This window comes from Ictalurus punctatus, chromosome 4 (assembly GCF_001660625.3).
Source record: "Ictalurus punctatus breed USDA103 chromosome 4, Coco_2.0, whole genome shotgun sequence".
In the NCBI taxonomy this organism is placed as follows: domain Eukaryota; kingdom Metazoa; phylum Chordata; class Actinopteri; order Siluriformes; family Ictaluridae; genus Ictalurus; species Ictalurus punctatus.
In genome coordinates, this window is record NC_071284.1 from 21,828,547 (window position 1) to 21,845,678 (window position 17,132).

Sequence of the window (17,132 nt, forward strand, 5' to 3'; positions counted from 1 at the left end):
TCTCTGTCCTATTCAAAGAAGAGAGAAGAGTAACCAGCATGATATCCACTAAGCTTTCATACAGTGCATCCAGAAAGTATTCACAGCGCTTCACTTTTTCCACATTTTGTTATGTTACAGCCTTATTCCAAAATGGATTAGATTCATTATTTTCCTCCAAATTCTACAAACAATACCCCATAATGACAACATGAAAGAAGTTTGTTTGAAATCTTTGCAAATTTTATTAAAAATAAAAAACAAAAAAAGCACATGTACATAAGTATTCACAGCCTTCACTCAATACTTTGTTGAAGCACCTTTGGCAAAAATTATAGCCTCAAGTCTTTTTGAGTATGATGCTACAAGCTTGTCACACCTATTTTTCGGCAGTTTCTCCCATTCTTCTTTGCAGCACCTCTCAAGCTCCATCAGGTTGCATGGGGAGCATCGGTGCACAGCCATTTTCAGATCTCTCCAGAGATGTTCAATTGGGTTCAAGTCTGGTCTCTGGGTCAGACACTCAAGGACATTCACAGAGTTGTCCTGTAGCCACACCTTTTTATCTTGGCTGTGTGCTTAGGGTTGTTGTGCTGTTGGAAGATGAACCTTCGCCCCAGTCTGAGGTCCAGAGCGCTCTGGAGCAGGTTTTCATCAAGGATGTCTCTGTACATTGCTGCATTCATCTTTCCCTCGATCCTGACTAGTCTCCCAGTTTTTGTCGCTGAAAAACATTCCCACAGCATGATGCTGCCACCAACATGCTTCACTGTAGGGATGGTATTGGCAAGGTGATGACTGGTGCCTGGTTTCCTCCAGACATGACGCTTGCCATTCAGGCCATCAGACAAGAGAATTTTGTTTCTCATGGTCTGAGAATCCTTCTGGTGCTTTTTGGCAAAACTCCAGGTGGACTGTCATGTGCCTTTTACTGAGGAGTGGCTTCCGTCTGGCCACTCTACCATACAGGCCTGATTGGTGGAGTGCTGCAGAGATGGTTGTTCTTCTGGAAGGCTCTCCTCTCTCCACAGAGACATGCTTGAGCTCTGTCAGAGTGACAATCGGGTTTTTGGTCACCTCCCTGACTAAGGCCCTTCTCCCCCGATCGCTCAGTTTGGCCGGGCAGCCAGCTCTAGGAAGAGTCCTGGTGGTTCCAAACTTATCCCATTTACGGATGATGGAGGCCACTGTGCTCATTGGGACCTTCAATGCTGCAGAAATGTTTCAGTACCCTTCTCCAGATCTGTGCCTCTATACAAAACAGACAATTCCTTGGACTTCATGGCTTGGTTTGTGCTCTGACATGCATTGTTAACTGTGGAACCTTATATAAACAGGTGTGTGCCTTTCCAAATCATGTCCAATCAACTGAATTTACCACAGCTGGACTCCAATCAAGTTGTAGAAACATCTCAATTATGATCAGTGGAAACAGGATGCACCTGAGCTCAATTTTGAGTGTCATGGCAAAGGCAGTGAATACTTATGTACATGTGCTTTTTTTGTTTATTATTTTTAATAAATTTGCAAAGATTTCAAACAAACTTCTTTCATGTTGTCATTATGGGGCATTGTTTGTATAATTTGGAGGAAAATAATGAATTTAATCCATTTTGGAATAAGGCTGTAACATAACAAAATGTGGAAAAAGTGAAGCGGTGTGAATACTTTCCGGATGCACTGTAAGCTTTCTGACTACACAGTAACTCTGGATGGCCTTTCTGTTTCGTCATGTACAGCAGTAAAAGACCTTGGTGTGATTATTGACTCTAGCCTTTCATTTGACGCTCATATAGATAATATTACTAGGAAAGCCCTCTTTCATCTCAGAAATATTGCTAAGATAAGAAATATAATGTCACTACATGATGCAGAAATATTAGTTCATGCTTTCATCACTTCTAGGCTAGATTATTATAATTCCTTACTGTCTGGATGTTCCAGTAGGTGCATAAAAACTCCAGTTAGTCCAGAATGCAACTGCAAGAGTCCTTACTAGAACCAGAAAGTATGACCACATCACCCCTATCTTATCCACACTGCATTGGTTCCCAGTAAAATTTCACATTGATTATAAAATACTACTATTGACATATAAAGCACTAAACGGTCTCAAGCCACATTACCTAAGCAAACTTTTGATCTTCTATGATCTGCCATGCCTACTTAGATCAAGAGGTACAGGCTATTTGTTGGTATCTCGAAAAGCGAAGGCTACAGCAGGGGGAAGAGCATTTGTCTTACAAAGCCCCACAGTTATGGAACAGCCTTCCAATTAGTGTTCGGAACTCAGACACAGTCTCTGTGTTTAAGTCTAGGCTGAAAACATATTTGTTTACGGGATATCACGGCATAGTAAGCATACCTAATAATCTCTCCCTCTCTTTACCTCACTCTCCCTCTCTCCTTCTGTCGAGCCACACATAATTTTATGGAGATGCCAGTGATCCTGACCCTTCTGCTTTCCAGACCTGCCTGATCCATCTTGATGTCCTACCTCCGGAAGGATCGCTCATCAACTGGAGGCTACAGCCTGGAGATTGCTTAGGATGGTACCACTTGAAGTACCATGGAAAAGGTTTTGGACCGCAATTCCAGATGGACAATTCTTGCTGTGGTTGCTGGGACTACGGTTGCTACCATGGCCTTGGGACTGCAATTACCACATGCAGTTTTGCACTCAGGTCTCCTTTGGTGAAAAGTGGACTAGTTCAACAAACAGACTTCATGTTAAAACCTTAGTGAACTTTCTTTTACTTTGACTTTTACTACACTATCTGCTGTTACCCAGATGAGGATGGGTTCCCTTCTGAGTCTGGTTCCTCTCAAGGGTTCTTCCTCATATCATCTTAGGGAGTTTTTCCTTGCCACCGTCGCCACCGGCTTGCTTAATAGGGATAAATTCACACACTTAAAATCTGTATCCTGTGTTTATATGTATATATGTTTATATGTTTAAATGTCCTTACTAAAAGTGCTATACAAATAAAATTGAATTGAATTGAATTGAATACAGCAAAGCATTACTTTGTAACATGTTATACCCAGGCTTGGCGAGTAACAGAATACATGTAACAGCGTTACGTAATCAGGATACCAAAAACTGGTAACTGTAATCCATTACACTTACGTCAAAACAAAGTAATCAGATTTTGTAAAGACAAAAAAAAAAAAGGAATACTATCAGGGAATGCTTACAATTTTTTTTTTTTTTTAAACCAAACAAATTTTACTTTTCAGACTGCACCTAAAACTGGTATTTGTGACCAAAAGTATTAATTTGAGAATAATATTTTTGCTGGCAACAATATAAATTTACATGTTATGATTTAAAAATTTGCATGTAATGTCATTTTAATTGCGTGGGCTGTGAGGAGTAGCCTATCACATAATTTGTTGTGTTGACATAAAATGAGATGCTACACATGAAAGTTTCAGTAGGGGGAAAAAAGCAGTTTCACAAATCAAATTCAAGTTCAAATTCATCCAGAGCACCAAAATACACATGGGGAAAGGGAAGATAAGCTTTTCGCCTCAGAAAGACATCAAAATGAAAAATATCAGACTTTTTCAAGCAATCCTCATCTCTGTTGAGCACCAATGCTGATGACATACCTGCTAATAAAAAATCAGGCTCCGGTTGTGCCAGCATGAGAGACAGAGAAAACGATGGAGACACAAAGGATCGTTTGTGTGATCCTCTGTGAGCACTCATTTTATCTTACTTATAACCACTTGCAAAAAGAAAAATACAGATTGTAGGTTTTTTGTCTGAATGTCCAAGAATCATTGTGAGGTAAGTTTTGCTGTTGTTTTGGTTTTGTTGTATGTAAAAAAAAAAAAAATTTTAAAAATTTATTAGAGATGCACCCACTACTAAATTTCTCAGCCGATACCGATAATCGATTATACAGGTGGTTTTGCCTTTTATACCTTCTTTTAAATTCATACTATTTAATTCAACAATTCTGAAGGCAATGCAAATAAAAACAACTTATTAATTCTTATTAATAACTACTTAATTCATATTAACATGACCCTCTGAATTCTAAAAAAAAAAAAAAAAAAAAAACTCCTGTTAGGCTCACATTCACTCAAAAGAAAAGCATTTCTACTTTATCATTGAACATCAAACTGGTAATATATAATAGAAACTTTTTTCTGATGATATTAACTAATCAACATTAATCGGATATGAAACATACTATTCTACAAATATTCGACAAAAAAAAAAAACATTTAGACTCAACGCCGAAACCCTCGCTTCACTGCTGCAGTGTCTGGTGTAAAAGCACTCATTCGTTAACATGCAGTGCAGAGATTACAAACTGCAGATTTGTTGTCATTGTCACCCAATTCAAATTAATTCCACACAAGAGATGACATCTTTACACACAGCACAAATTCTATGTGTTTTCCTGCACTCTTTTGATTGACAGGATATAATCGGCCCTTATCATCGGATGTTTTTTAACTATTGGCTAATGGCCGATAGCATGAAAAATTGCCTTTATCAGCCGATACCGATTATTGGCTGATACATTGGTGCATCTCTAATTTAAATAATATGATTTAATCATGACTTACTGTCAGTCCCTCACACTGAGAACAGCGGTGGGGAAAAACTTTTTCCTGGAGCCCTGAGAAATGTGGTCCACCCCCCCTATATATTACAGCGTGAGGATTTACGTACTACATTGATGCTGGTGATGTATTTAAGTGTCATCATTATGTATATATAAGTTTCATTTATAGCATTTAGGCAGGAGACATGAATTTAAGACTTTAAGAAAAAAAGTTACAAAAAAGTATTTCTAATTTCAGGTGTTCAAAATCCATTCATTTAAAAAGCATGACCCTTTTAAAAATAGTGGTCCTTAAAAAAAAAAACAATGCTCCTTGTCGGCTAACTTGCGTATAACCACTTGCAAAAAGCAAAAACATATTGTAGGTTTTGCATCTGAATATCCAAGAAGTATTCTGAGGTACGTTTTGCTGTTGTTTTGTTGTTGTATGTAAAAAAAAAAAAAAAAAAAAAAAAAAAAAACCTTAAATAATATGATTTAATCATGACATATTGTCATGATTAATGACACTTTACTGTCACTATTTTATAGTAACGTGTTATATTGATTGTTTCCTATTGTGTTTAAACCAGGCCTACTGTAGGGTACATACTGACAACTTCACTGAGTGTGTAGCTAACTATTAAATAGATATACATTACAAACCGTCTAAACACTTTAAATGAGATTATATTTTGACATTTTTAATTGCCAGAATGGATCTGACACAATATAATCTGACACTATTAAACTACAAAAGTAGAGGAAAATACCCAGAGAAATGATCGAAAGCTGAAAAGTATGTCATTCAATGATGTGCACATCAGTTTGTTGTCCAGGGTACGACACTGTTTTGTACTGTACACTTATTTGTAGTTTGCATATATCCAACAATGTGCCATTATTATTAGCATAAAAACATTCACGTTAGCATTGCAGGTGGAGGTCCAGTTTTCACTACAGCATTAATTAAACGTATTTTGCTGCTAACATAAATGGGACATATCAGCCAAAAGCAATATACGTTCATTTTTGTTCTTATCTAATTTTATATAATCTTTTTTTATTGGGCTGTATTGCTTCTATTGTGTGTGGCTTTTATTAATCAATCTGTTTGTATTATTATTATTATTATTTTAGTTTGATCCAAACAATATAAAATTCTTTTGGGTGTCATAAATGAGCATCATCACTGGACTATTGCTGTGAGTATCCATGAGTACACCTCAGAATTATGTCCAAAGTAAGTGGGAATCAAATCAAATCTGATTAAACCTGTATCAAATGTATGTCTTTATAATATGTGTCACGAGTTCCCCTTTATGCAGCGCGCTGTGGAGCATGTAAGCGCGCGTGCACGAGCAGGTGCGCGAGCACCTGCTTTTCCCTTGTGGACAATCGTGACATTTCTACACGTGCATTTGTTTATGTTTCTGTCATGTCTCCTCCTCGTTCTGTCATTGGTTGTAGTCTCACGTGTGTCTGAATCGTCCTCAGCCGTCAGCCATTACGAGGCTGATTATGTCCGCATACAACGCGGAATGTTGAATGAATGAGTTATAGTCGATTAGTTTAGAGTCCTTACGATAGATAACCACAGTCACAGTCCATAGTTTCATGTTTCCTGTCTAGATTCATAGTCTTAGTTCATGTCATGTTTAGTTTCGTTTGTTAAGTTCACGCTGGTTTCTCCGCTACCAGTCCCTCGCTGCTGTTTATGTTTCATGTTTGGTATATCGACCCTGTATCCCGAGACCACGACGTTGATTCCTGCCTTGCCTTGTTTATGCCTGTTTGCCAATCGCCTGAACCTTGCATGTTACTGGATTCCGTTTTTGGATCACGTTTTGGATTTGTCTGCCTGTCTCTCTGTAAATAAAACTGTTGTTCAACCTGCACTTGCATCCTACCTTATCTCTGTTGCGTCACGAAACGTGACAGAACATTCCACCGATCATGGATGCAGCACGAGAACGCAGAACCTGGAGGTCCACTCCAATCATCCCCGCCTTGGATTCTATACAGTTCTCGCAATGGACTTTCATGGATCTTCCCGATCGGTATGATGGCTTCTTTGGTTATCCGGACTATTTTTTGATCGACTGCCAAAGTTACTTCTCAAGCCTGTTTGACCCGAAGCCAAGGGAGAGACAATGGATTAAGTTCATGATGTCCTGATTTTTTGGCCCAGCTCGCAAGTGGGCACAGCGAGTAGCAGCCATGAGACCCCGGGTACTGGAGGACAGTAGGCAGTTTTCGGACCTGTTTCTGAAAGAGTTTGGAGAACCAGGGCAGAGCTACAACTTGGATGAGCTGTTGAAGGGAGTTAATGTGGCGAACAGTGCTGATCTTCCATTCCATATGCATTATGAGCGGATGAGCCACCAAGTTGATGTTAACATGGACAACCAAGTCCCTGAGGTCCAAGTCCAAGTCAAGTCTCAAGCTTCTGAAGTCCAAGTCAAGTCTCAAGCTTTTGAAGTCTAAGTCAAGTCTCAAGCTTCTGAAATCCAAGTCCAGTCTCAAGTCCCTGAAATCCAAGTCAAATCTCAAGTCCCTGAGGTCCAAGTCCAAGTCAAGGCTCCAGTCTCAGTAGTCCAAGTCAAGTGTCAAGTTCCTGATGTCACGCCCAAGTCTACCGACCCGTTCGCCCAAGTTCAGCCCACGCCCAAGCGTACCGACCCAGTTGCCCAAGTTCTGCCAAAGCCCGAGTCTGCTGACACGCACAGCCAAGTTCTGCTCACGCCCAAGTCTACCGACACGGCCGCCCAAGTTCTGCCCATGCCCAGGGTTCACCTGGTGACCTCAGAGCCCCAGCCGGAGATCTACGAGGTGATCTCAACTCCAGAGCTGCAACTTCAATACGTGACAGAACGAAAGACCATTTATCAGAAGCAGCAGATCACCAAGATGGACGCCTGGTTTGCAGCATATGAGGAGTGGTATAGAGGACTATTGGAGCAGGGAAGAAGGACAGATGAACTACTCGCTCAGAATGACCGCATGCTCGGGCTTCCGCGGCGGGACAGACCAAGCACCAGGTCACCACCGGCAATGTTCACAAAGGACTACGCCATGCCACGCCGACAGGAGGGGGAGTCTGTGGTCGGGGCTGAGACCAACTCCCACCCTCTCTCCCCTATTATGGATCTCGCTCAGCCTTCATGTTCAATGGAGAACGTCGCTCTGCCTCCATGTTCTGTGAGAGACGTCGCTCCATCTCCTACCAGACTCAAGGATCCCCCACTGTTCAGCTACCTCAAAGTCGCTCAGACTCCCTGTTCAGCTGTGGATGTTGCTCAGCCTTCCTGTGCAGCTGAGGTCATCGCTCAGCCTCCCTGTTCACCTGAGGACGTCGCTCAGCCTCACTGTTCAGCTGTGGACGTCGTTCAGCCTCCCTGTTCAGCTGAGGTCATCGCTCAGCCTCCCTGGTCAGCCGAGGACGTCGCTCCGCTTTCATGCTCTGCCGAGGACGTTGCTCTGCCTACCTGTTCAGCCGGGGACGTCACTCCGCTTCCATGCTCCAACGAGGACGTCACTCTGCTTCCCTGCTCTGCCATGTACGTCGCTCTGCCTTGATGTTTCGCCAAGAACGCCGTGCGGTCTCCAGACTCTGCTTGGGACATTCTGCCCAGGGGGCCGGGGCTGCCAATGGAGATGGCTGTTTCATGGCACTCCGGGAGGAGTGCCCTTGGGGGGGGGTTCTGTCACGAGTTCCCCTTTATGCTGCGCGCTGTGGAGCATGTGAGCGCACGTGCACGAGCAGGTGCACGAGCACCTGCTTTTCCCTTGTGGACAATCGTGACATTTCTACACGTGCATTTGTTTATGTTTCTGTCATGTCTCCTCCTTGTTCTGTCATTGGTTGTAGTCTCACGTGTGTCTGAATCGTCCTCAGCCGTCAGCCATTACGAGGCTGATTATGTCCGCATATATACCACGTGCCTCCCAGCACACAACGCGGAATGTTGAATGAATGAGTTATAGTCGATTAGTTTAGAGTCCTTACGATAGATAACCACAGTCACAGTCCATAGTTTCATGTTTCCTGTTTCCTGTCTAGATTCATAGTCTTAGTTCATGCCATGTTTCATGTTTAGTTTCGTTTGTTAAGTTCATGCTTTTTTCTCCACTACCAGTCCCTCGCTGCTGTTTATGTTTCATGTTTGGTATATCGACCCTGTATCCCAAGACCACGACGTTGATTCCTGCCTTGCCTCGTTTATGCCTGTTTGCCAATCGCCTGAACCTTGCATGTTACTGGATTCCGTTTTTGGATCACGTTTTGGATTTGTCTGCCTGTCTCTCTGTAAATAAAACTGTTGTTCAACCTGCACTTGCATCCTACCTTATCTCCGTTGCGTCACGAAACGTGACAATATGTAGGAGTAAGTATAAAATTCTATTATCTTAATCCACTGCACTGATATAAGCAAGTATGTCAGTAGGTGCAGTTGAAGGTTAAATTCGTGTTTTAAATTTATGACTTAAATTCAATATCTCCAATATTCAAATAAAGATCTGTCTCCCCCAAAATCTTACTCCTCTCTAAGATCTCTCATACCCTACATCCCCTGGGAAAGTCACAAATAACTCTGAACAAGTGCCTGGAAAGCACAAGGTAACAAATTCAAATAATATTTAGTACCGTTGCTATGGGTACAATGTGAATGTTACATGAATATTTATAAATTTTCTTTGTAGAGCTTTTATGAGGAGTAAAGGCTGCAAAGTTTCAAGGTGGACATGTGACACTGTTCCTCACCCAATTCAACATGACAGCACATCTTGTGGTGTCTTTGCATGCAAGGTAAGCATAAATTAGATTGTAATAAGTGTGTTTAGTTATGTTTGTTTGAAATACATCTTTTTAGTTTGCAGAAAAAATCCTGAAAGGCCAGCTGATCACCTTCTCACAGAAAAGGCAGTTAACCTCATGAGGAACAAAATGGCAATGACTCTTATGCAGGAATTAGGTAAATGCTGCTAAAGGGATTATTACAGTTACAAAATGCAAAAAGGTTCATTTTCCAATGAGTATTTAAGCTGTGCGTTACATATTGACAATAAGTACAAATATTCTTGTTCTTTATGTTTAAGCAGATTGTGTTTTTGATATTATTGTGACTTAATTAAAGAGAACATGGGCAGCTAATGCAGAAACCTAGGTAATTCCAATTGTTTTTTCAAATGTTTTTTTTTTGAGACTCATTAGTTGTTTTAATAAAATTGATAATTAAATGGGGACTGGCACCCTGTGCAGGGTGTACCCCGCCTTGTGCCCGATGCTTCCTGGGATAGGCTCCAGGTTCCCCATGACCCTGAAGAAGGAGTAAGCAGTAGAAGATGGATGGATGGATGGGTGGATGGATGGATAATTAAATGGGATAGGTTTCAAAACAGTTAATGTTATTATTATGAACAAGTATAATGTTATCATAAATTATGAAGACATTTGATTGAATACTATGGTGTCTGGCACCAAGACACCAGGATTAGCAGTAGATCTTTTAAATCCTGTAACTTGCGAGGTATTTGTCATGCTCCTCAAACCTGCTGAAAGAGGCCACTGACAGGGTATACCGTTACCATGAAGGGGTGTACATGGTCTGCAACAATGTTTAGGTGCGTGTTAGGTACGTGTCAAAGTAACAGCCACATGAATGCCAGAATCCAAGGTTATCCAGCAGAACATGTTATGTTAATGTTATGGCTGATTGCTGTATAATTAACCCAGCGTCCAAATGTTACTTATACTCTATACACTTTTGTAGACAATTTGAGTGATCTTTGTCGGTTCTGTGGGGACATCAACCAAAGTGATCCAGTGTTGACAACTGTTTGGGTAATGTGACATTTTTATTTTAAAAGTTTCTTAAAAAAAATTATTAATACCTTCATTTGATTGGCCTTTTCACTGCCCCGTGCTATTATAGCTAAACTTGTAACAGACGAAGTCTAATTTAATGTCTGAATTATTTGTCACATTTTAGTGATGATTTAAAACATTGTATGATCAGTCAGATTGCCTGTGATGGATGTGAAAGGTGGTACCACCAGTCATGTGTTGGCAACCCACAAGTCGAGGAAGATTTTTATTGCCCAGCATGTACTGAAGAATAGACCAAGGTTAATTGTGACAGTATTTTTCAAAAGTGTCTATGTTGTCATTTATGGTGTTGAGTTTTTGTTTAATTAAAAAGTATATAATATATTAATTTATTAATGAATTTCCATTCAGTAACTGCTTTATCCTGGTCATGATTGTCATGGATCCAGACTCTATCCTGGGAACACTGGGCGTGAGGCAGAAGTACACTGTAGATGGGACACTGGTCAATCACAGGGCACCATGCACATGCACATTTACACACTTTTGTTATTATTTTTGGTGTTATTTTATTTAGTTTCTTTTTATTAATATGTTTATATTTGTATTTAATGTTTATATAAGTACTTAAGTTTTGTTTTAAATTTAGTTGGATTTACCACCTATATTTGCATAATTGTGGTATATGCATAATTTAGTTTAATTCTTAATTTGCCAATAAAAATATTTTGTTCTTGCACTTAAAGCTTATTTATACCTATAATTAATCTGTGTGGCAGTGGTCGAGCTTCAGCTGCGGACAGAGAGGAGGTCCAGGTAAATCTGTTCCCCCTGTGTTCTCAAGTGTAAGGATGCACCACCAACTACAAACATGGCCGAAGAGGACTGCACTTCCCACAGACACACACACACCACGTTCACCTTCTCCAGAGTTCTAATCACACATGCCTGTTCCCAATCTCACACACACACACTCACTCCACAGTATATAGAGACTGTTAGAACACAATGTCTTTGCGAAGAATAGGCTCAGTTGCTATTGTCTCTGTCATTACCAAGCCCTTCCAAGTGTTGATATTCTGGTTTTGACTTTGTTTACTCCATTGACCTCGATTCTCTGCCTTTCCTGTTTTGACCTGTTTGCCTGATCATATGACCCTTGCTTGTTTAACGTTGTGGATTTTTGCATTAGCCTTGGACTTGTTGTTTTTGGATTAAACTACCTAACCTGCACTTGCTTCTGTCTGCGCCTCCTTTACGTGACAGAATACTTTGCTGTATATATGGAAGCAGCAGCTACGCCGACATGGCGACAAGCCATCAACGTCCATGGACTGCTCCTGGGAGATCACCACCAACAGCTCGCCTACCTGACTGAGCAGGTCACTCATCTTTCCCAAAGCCCGCTGGTTGTCATGCCGACTCATACCCCGTTTCCACCGATACCAGCACCGGAGAAGTATGCCGGGGATCCTGCATGATGCAAGGGTTTTCTCCTCCAATGCTCCTTGTTCTTTGCCAGCTATCCTGGCATGCCGGAGACACGTAAGGTCACCTACATTACGGAGCTCTTAACCGGTAATGTTCTCGTCTGGGAAACGGCGGTGTGGGAGCAAGGCAGTGAGCCCATCTCCTCTTATGAACAGTTTACGGGACTATTCCGGTGCATCTTCACACTCCCGATAGCAAGGAAATGGGAGAGAAGCTTCTGACTATTTCTCAAGGCTTATGACGTGTTGCAGAATATGTCCTCGAGGTCCGAACCATCGCTGCAAGGACTGAGTGGAACGAACCCACTCTAAAGTTGGTGTTTCCCAATGGACTTCACCAGAAAGTAGTGACAGAGCTGGCCTGCCACGATGATCAACTTGCCCTTAATTCACTTACTGACCTGGCCATCTGATATGATCGACTTCTTCAGAGCCGCCGTCCAGCGTGTAGTGAGGGAAGTTTCACAATGCCAGATCCCACCGCAGAGCCCATGCAGCTGAGGTGACCCCACTAACTAGGGGTGACTCCAGACCTCACTAAGGGTGAGTCCATCCCAGTTACTCTCTCACCAAGCCTTTGTTCTACCAATTATGGTTGAACACTCAGGGGTGTCTTCTGTTCTCGCTGCACGGATCAACTCCGGAGCAGCGGGGAACTTCATTGATCAAGACAAGGTGAACCAGTTCAACATCCCCATTTGTCCCTTACTGCAGCCATATAAGATTCAAGCCATTGATGGAACTCCAATCGGAGGAGGGATCATCTTATACTGCACAGAACCCCTCTTCCTCTGGATCAGTGCACTCCATAAAGAAACCATCATTCTCTACGTCACCATTTCTGCCAGATATCCCATCATCCTAGGTTTCCCATAGTTGGAGCTACACAATTCTCGTATTTCATGGACTGACAAACAAATCACTCACTTTTCTCCTTACAGCCATGTATGCTATCTTCAAGCTCCAGTTATCCCGCTAGCAGCCACAATGTGGAAAGTCCCAACCAACCCACTTCAGTTCACAGTCCACCCGAGTATCAGGACCTCGTACAGGTATTTAGCAAAGAGAAAGCAAACAGACTACCAACACACCACCCATATGACAGTGCAATTGAGTCGCTGCCCGGAGCCAGCCCACCACGGGGGCGGGTGTATCCACTCTAACAGACAGAACAGCGAACCATGGAGGAATATATTCAGGAGCCACTTCAACAAGGTTACATCAGACCCTCTACATCCCCTGATTCTGCTGGTTTCTTTTTTGTGGAGAAGAAGGGAGGCGGCCTCAGGCCATGCATAGACTACTGGGGCCTCAACCAATGCTCTGTCAAGTACCGGTTATCCTTTGCCACTTGTGCCTGCAACCCTCGAAACCTACAGTCAGCAACCATCTTCACAAAGTAGTGCCTTCATAGTGCTCACAACCTGGTCTGTATCTAGGAGGGAGATGTGTGGAAAACGGCCTTCAGTACCACCTCGGGCCACTACGAGTACCTGGTCATGGGCTCTCTAGCACCCCCTCAGTGTTCCAATGTCACATTAACAACGTGCTAAGAGACCTGCTGGGGAGAAGTGTCATCACATTGACAACATTTTGATCTATTCTGAATCCCCTGAGGAACATGTCCTCCATGAGTCTTGCAAAGACTCTTGCAGCAGCAACTCTATGTCAGAGCAGAGAAGTGTGAGTTCCATCAGCACACGATCTCATTCTTGGGCTATATCATCAGCCCTGAGGGGGTCACCCTGGACCAAGGCAAGGTGCAGTTGGTGGTGGAGTGGCCCACTCCACAAACTGTCAAGGATTTACAATGATTTCTGGGCTTCACAAACTTATACAGATGTTTTATCAGAGGGTTCAGCTCCATAGCACACCCCTTAACATGCCTGCTACAAGGCAAGTCAAAGTAGCTAACCTGGACTCCAGCCACACAAGAATCGTTAAATCAAGAAAGCATTCACCATTGCTCCCATCCTCAAACATCCTGATCCTTCCAAGCCCTTTGTTATGGAAGTAGATGCCTCGGAGACAGGAGTGGGAGCCATCCTCTCACAGAGGTTCAGACACAAGCCAAAGCTTCACTCAGTGGCCTTCTTCTCCAAGGAAATTGTCCCCAACAGAACGAAACTATGATGTGGGGAAGAGAGAACTCTTGGCGGTCAAACTAGCCCTGGAAGAATGGCGACATTGGGTGGAGGGAGCTATGCACCCCTTAATCATTTTCACAGACCATAAGAACCTTAATCTATGTAGTATCTACGTACAGCCAAGCATCTGACACCTTGTTAAGTCCGTTGGTCCCTCTTCTTTTCACGATTTCAGTTCCCCTTGTCTTACAGAGCCAGGTCCAAGAATACCAAAAGCCGAAGCCCTCTCCCCGCTACACAGCACAGGAGTTCGAGATACCCATGAGGAGTACATTATACCATGTTTCTGTGTGGTCAGCACAATCGAATGGAAATTGGATCAAATCCTTGCACGCAAGATAAGATCGCAAATCCCAGCAGCATGTCCACCAGGGAAGCAGCTCATTTATGGGGCCCACACAACAGTTGCCACTGATCACCCAGATACTCAACGCACCTACCACCTGTTGCGAGAGAAGTACTGGTGGCCCAGCATGTTAAGGGCGGTGCATTGCGTAGTGTCCTCCTGCTCAATGTGTGCTCTGTCTAAGGTGCCTCGAACACTACTTGCAGGCAAACTTCAGCCTCTACCCATACTGGAATGCCCATGGTCCCACCTCTCCATCATTCATCACTGACCTACAGAGTCTCAAGGTAACACTGCCATCTTAGAGACCACAGATCGATTTTCAAAGTCCCTGTGTCTCACTTCACTGCCAACCATCCCATCAGCCTTCACAACTGGCGAACTGCTGTTCCAGCATGTATTCAGGTACTTTGGAATACCGGAGGAGATTGTCAGTGACCGGGGCCCGCAATTCACATCCAGAATCTGGTCCAGTTTTATGGAAAAGATGGGTATCACCGTCAATATAACCTCAGGGTACAACCCACAAGCTAATGGTCAAGTGGAAGGAGCAAATCAGGAGATAGGAAGGTTTCTTCAGATATTCTGTGCATCAAACCTCGAGGACTGGTCCAGATTTCTCCCCTGAGCTGAGTATGCTCAGAACTCCCTATGTCACTCAGTGACATGTCTTACCCCGTTCCAGTGTGTCTTCACTTCCAAAGAAGTGAACAAGTTTGGGAGAGCACACACCAATGGCCTAGTGCAAGCTACATGCACCTACAAGCAAAAGGCTTCGCAGTGAACACCCCCAGTACCAACCAGGTGACAGAGTCTGGCTCTCCACCAAGGATCTCAACCAACCATACCCGTACAAAAAACTCAGCCAAAGATACATAGGACCCTTCAAGATAATCAAACAGATCAATGAGGTCACATACAAGTTTGGTGTAGCAACATCCGAGGTGGAGTAGGGAAGAAAAGCGGAGCTCATGGCCATGCCGGGAGGTGGAGCAACATCTTCAGCTGAACCGGGAGACTGAGTGCTGTCCTCAGCTGAACAGAAATGCTGAGCAGCGTCCTCAGACAAGCAGGGAGGCTGAACGATGTTCTCCATCGACTCGACATGCTGGATGAGATCTACAGTGTAGGAGCGAGGGTGGGAGATGGTTCCAGCCGGATTGGAAGGCTCCCCTTTGGCATACCCCATGATGGAGTACATCAAATCGAGCCATTACCGATTGTTTTTTATGAGGGAGGATTTCCCCTCGATCTCCCACCTTGGCTTTTCCCTCTCATACAGGACCTCTTAAATTTAAAAAAATCTGTCGCATCCATGTTGAGGTCTTGCTTTCTGTCACAATTTCAAGGCAGAGACGGATGCAAGTGCAGATTTAAAGTTTAATCAATATCAAAACAAAACATCCAAAGACACTATGAACACATGAAAATGAAAACAAGCACAGAACAATACATATGAGATGAGAGAGCATAAGGTGGCAACAGAAGACAATCAAAGCAAGTCACAGACAAAGCGTGCAGTGCAAACTTTGACTATATACACACACACAAGTGCTTGTTAACATGAACGAGAATCAGGTGCAGGTAGTCATGTCACAGTGATGAAGAGGTGCAGTGGCTGGTGGGAACTGAAATCCAGAATTCCTTCAGAATATCCATGACAGCTCCCTGATCTTTAATAAAACAGGGTGCTCACTCACACCTGATTGTCGTCCCATTGATTGAAAACACCTGTCTAATTTCACCTTCAAATTAACTGCTAATCCTATACGTTTGCCACTCACAGACATGAAATATTTGATCATTCACATTAATAAATAATTAACCAAGTATAATTCTTAATCTCATTTGTTTAATGGGGTTTTCCTTATCTACTTTTAAGAGTTGTGTGAAAATCTTAGGTCATATTTATGCAGAAATATAGAAGATTCTAAAGGGTTCACAGACTTGCCTATCCTTGCCTACATTGAAGACATCCTTGTGTACCTGCCTTCCATGGAAGGCCATGTTAGTCATGTCAGGAGTGTCCTAAAATAACTCCTGGAGCATGAGCTGTATGTGAAAAATGAGAAATATGAATTTCCTGTCCCCAAAGTCACTTTCCTAGGCAATGCTATCAGTAATGAGGGGGTATTCATGGATAAGTCCATTGCCAGTGCTGTCACTGAGTGGCTAGTTCCCAAAACCATCAAAGAGTTTCAGAAATTCCTAAACTTCGGCATCTTTTATAGCTAATTCATCCATAGATTCACATAGCTCACTCCTCACCCCATCATGTCCTTGCTGAAAAGGTGCACACACAAAATCACCTAGAGCACAGGGACAGACAAGGGATTTTAATATGTGTTAAAATGTGTTAACTTTACATGTAATTGAAAAATGTGCAAATACAATTTGTGCAACTATAATATGTGCAAATAATTTTTTTTTTAAAATGTATGGGGTTCAAAAAGCGTGTTTATTGGGATGTGTGTAACTGTATTTGTGTAAATTATTTCAAGTACATGCTAGAACACAGAACCAAAGCAATGCAGCTGGTGAAAGTCAGTTTATTTCCTGTCCAGCTGCCTCAAAATAATTAATCAAAAATACCATCTATATTACCATCACTGGAAACACTAAATCATACGAGCAATTCTGACTATGTTCCATGCATTTTTAGTGCTGCCTAGGGTGAAATAATAAGCAACATGGTACTAATTCAACACAACAAAGGACAATGGCTGCATCTGAAATTGCATACTGTGACGGCACCTACTGCATTCGATTCAGTAC

The 17,132-nt window shown here is 42.5% G+C and overlaps 1 protein-coding gene across 1 annotated transcript in view; it reads right to left on the reverse strand.

The window, feature by feature from the left end:
* The window catches only part of nectin1b (nectin cell adhesion molecule 1b), a 304,891-nt gene that overhangs the window by 62,843 nt on the left and 224,916 nt on the right, over positions 1 to 17,132 (reverse strand). Inside the window, exon 7 of the mRNA XM_017465298.3 lies at positions 1 to 8. This exon is cut by the window's left edge and continues 83 nt beyond it. Coding sequence (XP_017320787.1) covers positions 1 to 8 — 8 coding nt within the window. The remainder of the gene's footprint in view (positions 9 to 17,132) is intronic.